This window comes from Erithacus rubecula, assembly GCF_903797595.1.
Source record: "Erithacus rubecula genome assembly, chromosome: 11".
Lineage (NCBI taxonomy): Eukaryota > Metazoa > Chordata > Aves > Passeriformes > Muscicapidae > Erithacus > Erithacus rubecula.
Genome location: NC_136663.1, coordinates 7,802,163 through 7,812,125, shown reverse-complemented (window position 1 = coordinate 7,812,125; position 9,963 = coordinate 7,802,163). Strand labels below are relative to the sequence as shown.

The following is a 9,963-nucleotide window of genomic DNA, read 5'->3' as shown; positions in this document are numbered from 1 at the left end:
ATAGGGAAAAGACAGGCACATACTGGAGACAGTGTGGAAAAAGGTCACAAAGGTAACTAAAATACTGGAGCATCTCCTGGGAGGAAAGGCTGAGAGAGCTGGGACTACCTAGCACAGAGAAGAGAAGGCTTGGAAGGACTGAATGGATACAAATACCACAAGGGAGGGTGCAAAGGGGTGGAACAGGACTGCAATCAGTGGTGTCCTGTGACAGGACCAGGGGCAATGAGCACAAACTGAAACAGAAGGTTCTGTCTGAACATCAAGAAACACACCTTGCTGTGAGGGCAACCAAGCATGGGCACAGGTTGCCCAGAGAGGTTGTGGAGTCTCCTTCCTGGGAGATAACCAAAAGCCACCTGGACATGGTTCTGGGTGACTGTTTCAAGGTGGCCTTGAATCCCTACCTGTGCAGTGGGGCTGGACAAGGTGACCCCCAGATGTCCTTTCCAAACCATTCTGTGGTACTGTGATGCTGTGAAAGACTTGTTCACTTCAGTGGGGTTGAGATGTCACCTTCTGTGCAGGAGCCCGTGGGATGCAGCTCACTTTCTTGTGCTGTAAGAACTATTTGCAGCCACTACTGCAAATATAGGACAATGTGTTACTGTGTCTCAGGCATGAAAGAGAGAGAATAGATCAGCCCTGAGTTCAGTGAGAAGTTATCTCTGCAATTATTGCCTCTTGAGTGAGGGTGCTGTAAAAGGCCAGCTGTGATGGGCCACAGACCTGCAGGGAACTGACACCACAGAGGGAATAATTAGGCAGATGTGTGTCAGGCTGTACCCAAAAGGTGTGTAAGGCTCCTTTGTCACATTGCCTGTGTCACGATCCTGATTGTATTTTTAAACTCCTTTCCCAAACATAAAAACCAAACACACATTTCTGCACACATATCACAAGTCACCAAAAACCTGCTAACTGCAAACATTCTGTATTGCACTGAACATTAATAATCATGTGGGCACATTTCTGATCCTCTGAACAAAGAAACTTCACAGCCCCTGAGAGGGGAAGGGCTTGAGTAAGCCTATAGAGAAACTAAGGAGAGGTACAGCAGGCTTCAAAGTATTTCCTTTTTGTCTTGCTTGGTAAATGGAATACGGAATGTGAGTGACAATGAAGAGGGAAGAAAGAAGATAATAAATCCTGTTTGCTATTTGAGGTTTTAAGTTGTTCTTTGAAACTGGAACCTGAAGTTGACTGAACTGGGTTATATATAATATTGAGGAATATGTAGAGTTTGACTGCAGAAATGTTATACATCCTACAGTATTTGCTATTCTGTAGTAGAAAAGATGTAACCTAAGAAACTGAGTAATGACCACATGAAATTTATGAATAATATTCTAAGTCCTTCACTAGCATAATTATATGTCACTCAGGTGAAAAGCAATTTCAATCTGCACCTGCTGGAAGTTCACCTCAATGTTTCATACCAAAGGAAAAGGGGAATTAAAAGATTTACAGGTTAGAAACTGAACTGTGCATTAACAGTAAAGAGTAAAATACTATCTTTCTAAATAAATTTCCCGTGATTCAAAAGATGCCCACAAGGAACACTTAAAGAGTGTTTTTGGGACACCCAAACTTTATTATTTAATTGTTCCAGGCCAAAGTCAGGAAAACAAATGATCATCCACACAACAGAACAAATGCCAAAAAAACCCACCCTGCTTCAAGTCATGGAGAAGAAACAAATCATACTTAGACCAATTTTTTAATGCAAGAGAGAGAAAAAGCCTTTCTTTTTTCCACAAATCTCTTCAATTTGGAAATCCTAGCATACAAAACACACCTCATGCCACACAACTGAAGCAAATCATCCAATCTTTTCAGTCTCTTTCCATTCCTCTTTCTTTATCATGCAGTCTGTCCAATTGAACCATTTCTATTTGTAGTGTTTTCTGTATTCATAGATTCTAGAAGAGAGAGGCATGACTCAAGACTACTTCTTTTCCCAAAACTTTTACCCTCTCTCACAATATTGTGTAAACTGAGGAGAAATACTTATTATTAAAAGTAAAAACCCTCCAACTTCTAATTATGCCAAAGTCCTTCTATTGATCTCAAACCCGAAGTTAATTCCTCAACTCTAAAAATGACAACAGAGATTCAGACATGTTAAAGCCAGAAGGGACCTTTACTGTCTTGCAGCCTGGTCACTGCCCTAACATGGATGGTAGAAACCTGCTCTGAAACCCCTGCATGAAAACCATTTCTATTGGCTGAGCCAGACTGTCTAGCTAGAATCTGTCCAGCCAAAGTCATCTCACCTTAAATTAAAGATTGTAAATGCTGGACACGTCATAGATGCTTTATTCTGCTACATAAAATATTTTTTTTTATCCTGTTACTCTTCTGTAAATATGTACACTGTGAATATAAATATAAGATTGGATCCAGCATTCCTAAGCATTTAAGCAGCTAATTTTCCTCTATATTCTTCTTAAAACACTTTGTGCTCTTTAGGATCTTCTGCCAAATCCTCAAATCTGTACAACATATTCCAGAAACATTCCTATAAGATGCCTGCTTTGCAAAATAAAACTCCAAGAACCATTGGACATATTCAGATTATTCAGAGAAAGAAAGAGCTGATGCAAAGGATTTAGGAACTATGCCTCATTTCCTATTCCAAATAAATTCAGTAGCAAAAGTTGCTATTCAATTACATTTGCTGTTGAATGTGATCCTTAGAACTACTTAAAATTCCATTTTCTAAATTATCATGCTACTGATCTCACAATTTAGATTGGTGTCTGGTGAGATTTGGGCCCCAACAGAATGTGTCCTGTTTACAAGAAAGCTTAATTAGCATTAGCATCTCTACACATTTAACAGAAGGGATCACATTCCTCTTACATGGACAGTATTTGGTTGGTAGAAGTGTCTAAAAATTGTGCTACATTTTTGCTGACGCTTTCTTCTTAAGCTGCTTTAGCAGACTTCGCAATATCCTACCTGATAAAATTTACTTTGGCCAAAATTAATCAGTCAGCTTGATGTCCCAACATTTACTTTTCTCTTTTGTTGTTTGCAATGCTTCTTGGAACTGGGACAAATATCAGGTGTGTGCCCATGTAAATCTGAGGTATGTACTATATAAATGAGGCCCCAGTTCTCGCTACCTAGCTACCATCTGAGCTGTATTCTTAGATCTTTATTTCTGAAAGGGATCAGTTTTCCTCAGGTGCCATGAAGGCACTAGTAGCTTTAATACTGCTTGTTCAGCTTCCAATTCACAAAGCTGTACCAGCAGCTCCCCCTGCTCCCTTGGGCTGTGATGACCCAGAATCTGAAGCAGCAGCTGAAGTTGCTGTGAATTATATTAATGGCCACAGTCATCATGGATACAAGTTTACCTTAAACAGAATTGAGGATATCCGTGTGGTACCCCAGGTAAGTGAGGAGCTTGCCGGCAGAACACTGTGTTCACCTGGGGATGCTTGGAAATCACCAGTGCAAGAGCCAGCAAGGGCTGTATCCCCACACGGGGAAATCAGCACGGCTCTGTTGATTGAAATGGGGCAAGGACACCTGCTAGCAGTGGAGAATCCAGGTCACTGGAATGTATCTCTCAAAGAGCAGAACCGACAGGGAGGGGGAAATATTCAGTTTTTGTACAATGCTAGAAAGGGCTCAGTTTACAAATGCAGCATGTTTGCTAGAGCAGATTATTGCAGTTGCTGATTCGTAAACCCAGCAGCTAATCTGCAGAAAAACTGAGGATAATATTGAGATACAGGTAATTACTTATTGGCTAAATACGTACCTATCAAAACTCCATGCTATTAGTGATTTTGTAGTAGGCATTAATTTTACCTAATGTCCCATTGAGCTGTCAAGAGGTCTAAAAGGAAATAACAGAAGCTTATTTTCCCTAAGATCTATTGCCATCATTGCAGGCAAAGGCCACAAAAATGGTCACGAATACAATGTATGTGCCAATTCAGAACCTTTGTTTCTCATAAAACATGGAAAATAGCCCCAAACAATGACATGTGTGAAACTCCATGGCTGTTTCTCACTTGTTATGAAAGAGAAGGTACCAAAACATACATTTAGAAAGACTACAACAGACATAAATAAGATTAGAAGTGTGTCCAGAGTCACCCACACAAAAACACTGGTGACACTGCTTTGCTCATATTAATGCTTTTACACTAAAATGACTTAATTGGTTTAAAAGGAACCACTCATGACTTGAACATCAGAATCAGACCTAGGGAACCCAAGGAACTGTGCAAAGGAACTGGTGCAATTCAGTATAATTCCAAAGGGCTAAACAAGACAGGGCTAAACAATATTCACTGGTATTTGTTTGGTATCTAGTTATAGAAAGCTTTTTCATCAAAGAGAAAGCTATTGATTTTTTAAAACTACCCAAGAAAATAAAATTAAGTTAACTTAAGAAAACTGACTCACTACATACAAGCTTGACTATCTAAAATTTATGAGCCTGTTCCTTATTAGCTGGAATAAAATCAGTGTGATTATCTTGATTTACTCCAGATTTGGGGTCCTGTTTTTTTATGAAGTAAAAAGTAACTTTTCAGTTACTCTGGTGTATATCTGGAGCTACTGATGATAGCCAGCAACAGAGATCCCTGTGCAGACCCAGGGAAGAAATCTGGTGATGTTGTGTGAAAAAATGACATCAATTCCAATTATTTATTTTTTTTCTTTCAGGGGCCAAATAATGACATCATATTTCTTGAACTTGACTTACTGGAGACTAAGTGCCCTATTCTCAGCCCTACACCTCTTGCAAATTGCACAGTGAGGAGCTTTGTAGAACATGTGAGTATCTGAACACCACCAGCTGGGTCCAAAGGTCCATGTCCAATATGCTGATGCCAGAGGCCAGGCTATCACCAGATTCCCAAGCAAATGTCATATCCCTGTAAGAGCCTATAACCACCCAATCACTTTGCTGACTTCACTGCTTTAATGTCATGAAGGACTTCACTCCTGGATTTCTTTCAGGTCCTGTTATCTGAGGAGGCCAGATCTCTGCCAATATAACATCCCACATACAGTCCATGAATGCCTTAGGGGCTCCAGATTCAGCCCAGATGTCACTGTCTCATTGTGAACCACAGACAGGGTGAATCTGGGCAAAAATACCCTTCCCTTGCCTCCATGTGGGTTGTTTCCTGGTGCAATTCCACCAAGCCATCTTTTCCTAGTTACAACTGCAGAGGAGCTATTCTCTTCAGATAGGGCTCTGCCTTCGAAGCAATGCTCAGCTGGAGTTTACTGGACTCAGATATTTTGTTCTTATGCAAGTGTGATCCAACTGTGAGACGCTTCCTCTGACCAAAGCTGTGGAAATGTTGTCTGAGCCTGCTGTTTCTAGAATGGGGCCCAATTCACAGAGCTCACTAAATATGAATCATGATCTACCCCTGTATTCATCAGGGCTCAGATTCTATTTTCCATTGAGGGGGAGGTAACTGTTCCCTCTTCCCAATGCCTCCAGCTTTGCCTTTGACATCTCCTCCCTGCTGGATCATGTTGCTCACATAAGACAGCACACTCTGCTGTTACCATGGCCACTGACCAGCTGAGATTAGTGAGAATGTTATCAAACAGCTCCGTGGAAGGTCTTAATTCATATGTATTCATATTCTTTGCTCTATATGAGAGATGAACCTGTACTAAATGTCCACAATCTTGCTACCCTGGTACTTTTGATACTTTTGAGATCCAGATTTGGATCCCTATTTTGTAGTTCTGATCTGCCTCTTACAAAATCAGAGACATAAGGACATGCCTAGAAGTGCCTTTGCCATCAGACCAATGTTGCCAGGAATGGTCAGCCAGGATCTGTTCTTTTGAATTTAGTGGCCCTTTATCAGAAAATCCAATTTATCTGAACAATGTAACCCTTTGATTTTTGTCTCTCTCTAGGCAGTTGAGGGTGACTGTGATGTTAAACTGCAGAAGGTGGATGGGATATTATCTGTAGTCGCTAGCAAATGCCACTCACATGCAGGTAAAGGCTTTGTTCTATAGGATTGAATCTAGAGGCTGGACTATTTTTATAGCAGTGGTTACAGCTCAGTAGTTTTCTTATTCTAAACTGCTGGGTATAAATATAGCATAAAGCACAACAGTTAATGGGTTTACTAAATCCAGCCCCCTTTTCTGGTTTCATTCCCTTACAAACCCACTGTTTCTCTTTGCTCCTCTTTACTGTGACAATTATGATACTGTAAGACTAACTGGGGAGTAAGTCCCAGATTTGAGTCTTTTCAGTCAGTAGCTTACCCTTCAGAATGTGGTTGAATTTAATCTTAACAAGAATTTGATTCCTTGCTGGTCTGAGTTTACTTGTGCTTGTTGGTCATCAGTCCCATTGGCAGATGCAGTTTCTTTACTAAATCCAGCTTTTTCAATACTGTCACAGGAAAGCAGAATGTCTATTCTGTGTGCTCACTGTAAGATCTCTTTGCTCTGTACAAGTTGTCTTCAGTATTAATGTCAAAACTGATGACTGAAATAACACACACAAGTACAACTCAAATAAGTTAAAATATATTCATTTTTCTACCATTCCTTGTGTGAGTTGAAGCACCTTTTCACTGATGTCATAGAGAGGTTTCCAGAAAGAAAATTTTCTAAAAACTGAGTAAGTATAAAATGTGCTACTGAAGTCCACAGCACTTTTCCTTGCAGAAAGATTTGAATGGCCAAGTCGTGTGACACACTGCCATCTATAGTCCTCACTGGAAAAATTCCTGCTGCTTTAATTTGGGATGGACTTTGAAACTGTGTTTTGTGTTACTGAATAGGTCTACAATGCCTTTCTAAACAATTTGCAATCTGATCAAAACATGATCCATTCCTCTTGCAGACTCCAGTGAAGACGTTCTAAAAGCCTGCCCTGACTGTCCACTGCTGGCAACAATGAATAACACAGAGGTGCTAGAAACAGTGTCAGCTGCACTCAATGACTACAACAGCAAAACCACTGGTTCTTACCTCAGGCTCCTCGAGATTGGAAGAGCCAATATACAGGTAGTTTCTAGAACTATGTCTAGCCTTTCATGTAAACATAATATTTCATTTACAGTAATTGTGCACTCCTACCTAGTTATGTTTGCAAACAGACACAATTTGCTTACTCTAATTCACCCTCCTGATTTGCTTCTTATTTCCTATTATGTGTCATTTTAGCCACAGGATTCCCTTTCACTCCAGTGGGAGATGAAGCCACATTTGCCTTTTATCTTTTCTCAGCAGCTCTGCAGTTTCTGAGTGCAAAGTCAGTTAAACAATTTTCCTGTTTTATCAGTATCACCCAGCACACACTGTTGCTACTGAGTTTGCTGTGGGTGCCACGAACTGCTCTGCACAAGAAGCTAAAGCCAATGTGGGGGCTTGTCAGCTGCTGCCCGAGGATCAGTCTGTGAGTATGGCAGCACTTCAGCCCCATACCATCCCCAGCTCTGAGGTAGAAAAGCAGCATCATGCTGGGATGTGCTTGCACTGGAGCAGGAATAGACCCCTGTGGGGATCAAAGTGCAAGAGATGTGTACCATCATTATATGTTTTTTAATATATCATTCTTAAAGCTATATCACACCTTTCCCTTTTCTCTGAGGTATCTGGACTGAATTCAAATGGATTTGAATACATTTCAAATGCCAGAGACAGAATAGTTCTAATCAATGGGATATATATTATTGTTTATTCTTAAAACAAGCATCTGGGAAAATTGGGTCTTTGTACTGGACAGCACACAGTCTCATTAAAAAAACAAAAAACCAAAAAAAACCAACCCCCCCCCCCAAAAAAAAAACCTGTTTCTCCCTCCTGCAATTCCAGTGCACTCAGTTCTGATATATATGCTCTTGAGAATTATACTGTATACTTTACCATGCTAAAATTCTTCTGTTTCTGATGCAACTGAGTCCTAAGTAGTTTTAGGAGGTGGATGCTCTTTACCTAGATTCTTATATATTCTTCCCCTCCCTCCTATCCAGACAAAGGAGCTTACTATAGAAGAATACAGGAGTTTACCTTATTTGCTGCTTATGCATTTAAAGAGCTTGGCTTTTGAGCCCAGCAGGCTAAGAAGCAAGCACTTTACTGCTCAGATAAAACATGAGAACAAGTAGCCATTTCAAATTCGAGCTGAAATTAAAACCTCTAATGCAGCTCCCTCTATTTTCTAACAATTTTCTCTCGACTATGTTCTGCTTTGCCAGAATTTTGGGTTCTGCACAGCAGTGATGGTAAAAAGTCCCTCACAAGACCTTCAGGTGGACTGCCAGTTGTATGGACATCAGGTACCAGCTCTAGATATTTCCTTGCTTTCCTGGGTATTCTAGCCTACTGGTAATGTTACAAGGCATCATCTTGAGTTTACTTCTTTCACTGTAGATTTCACTAGCCATCTGTGATAACTTTATATCCTAAAAGCCAAGGTGAGGTAGTTCCTGATTTTCCTGTGGATTTCTGTACTTGGAATTAAGTCATGTCTGCCATCCATGCTGGACACAATTTGTCCTCCTGACCATCTGGGAGATTCACTTGTCTAGCAGGGCAAAGGGAACCAAACTCTGCCTCAGCTAAAGGGATGTGGCAGACAAATGTAAAACAGAAATCAGCATTGTGAAGCTGGAGGCTTTTAGTCTTTAGACATGACTGAATTGCAGTGCTGTAGCAAGGTGAGGGACACATACACACCTGACCTGAGTACTCTCCAGGTATTTTAGCCTACATTTAGTCTCAGGAGGACCAGCTGGTGGTTGAATACTTCCCATGGACAATAGCCCTTGGTAACTCAACAGTAATTAGCTGTCTAAGAGGTGTATGAAAGAGAAAATGAGACAGCTGGTCTTGAGTGTTTTGCCAGCTGTGCAGGTGGCACTGAAAGATCATATAGCACAGAAATTGGTCCTAATGATTCACTGGCTATAAAAAATGTATTTCTGGATTCCTGTGCATGTGTACCAATGCAAATCAAACTTCTATGATAGTCAGGAACATTTGAATCTGGTTGCAGATATATAGCTAGTTAGGAGCAGGGTACCTAGTGAGGTATCAATTACTGTATGTCACAAGCCCCAAATCAATGAAAACCAACATGACTCATTTTTCTTTTCCAGCCTGGAGTTACCTACATTCATCCAGGTCAAGACACATCAGCAGGACTGGCACCCAGTGCTGTAGGCGTCACAAACCATAATCTAGCACTTGTCCACAATAACCCTGTTGCATCTGAATCCAGCTCTTCAGAAATTTTGCGTTCAATGCTCTCAGCAAAGTCACTGACAAAGAGAGCAGTTGCAGAGGCTGCTCAGCATGACAAAGTACCTCGGCCAGTTGGCTTTGTGCCTCCTCCTCCTCCCTGCCCTGGGAAGATTCGTCATTTCGATATCTAGGCTGTGTTTCAGACATGCAATGCATCCAAACTGAGGGATCAGTGCAGCAGCAGCAGCAACACACAGACCACAACATCGAGTACAAATAGATGAGAACACTTGACTCTAAGCCCAAATGAGTTTTACCCTCCAGAGAGCAGAGACACGGTCAGGATCTTGCAAAGGCCTGCTTCAAAATGTAGATGATTGCAACAAACAGCAGTAGTTTACTTTGCATACACAGATTCCCTAGTTAAAATACAGAAAATATTGTTTCAGTGAAACTGTTGTAAGAGCTATGCAACGGTTGTAGCTTTGTGATAGAAACACCACCCAAAAGGTTAGTGCACAATAAAATGTTCAATGCTTTGCTACCTTCTATTTAGTTGTCAAGTATCTTCTTCACAGCATTATGAGTCATATTCTAGGCTTGCTTTCAAAAACATTAAGCTCCTGCACTTCTCATCAGCTGGAATGTGTGGGTGCTGAGCGCTGCAGAAAATCAGGTCAGTCCTCTCTTTTGATCACACACCAACACTAAAGAAGTGGCAGGAAAATAAGTATTTTTCCCTTCCACCTATAATGT

At 40.8% G+C, this 9,963-nt stretch overlaps 1 protein-coding gene across 1 annotated transcript; it reads left to right on the top strand.

The window, feature by feature from the left end:
• The first annotated feature begins 3,118 nt into the window (after positions 1-3,118).
• Positions 3,119-9,756, top strand: AHSG (alpha 2-HS glycoprotein). Its single transcript, XM_079314895.1, has 7 exons — positions 3,119-3,402; positions 4,693-4,803; positions 5,917-6,001; positions 6,863-7,026; positions 7,304-7,417; positions 8,220-8,300; positions 9,123-9,756. The coding sequence occupies exons 1-7, from the start codon at positions 3,199-3,201 to the stop codon at positions 9,396-9,398; spliced, it is 1,035 nt and encodes a 344-aa protein (XP_079171021.1). The 5' UTR covers positions 3,119-3,198; the 3' UTR covers positions 9,399-9,756.
• The last annotated feature ends 207 nt before the right edge of the window (positions 9,757-9,963 follow it).

Excerpts from the sequence above, each read along its gene's own strand:
- AHSG (XM_079314895.1), top strand. The coding sequence starts at position 3,199 with ATGAAGGCACTAGTAGCTTTAATACTGCTTGTTCAGCTTCCAATTCAC. Across the intron at positions 7,027-7,303 it reads TTGGAAGAGCCAATATACAG|TATCACCCAGCACACACTGT; the intron begins GTAGTTTCTAGA and ends CTGTTTTATCAG. Across the intron at positions 7,418-8,219 it reads TGCTGCCCGAGGATCAGTCT|AATTTTGGGTTCTGCACAGC; the intron begins GTGAGTATGGCA and ends CTGCTTTGCCAG.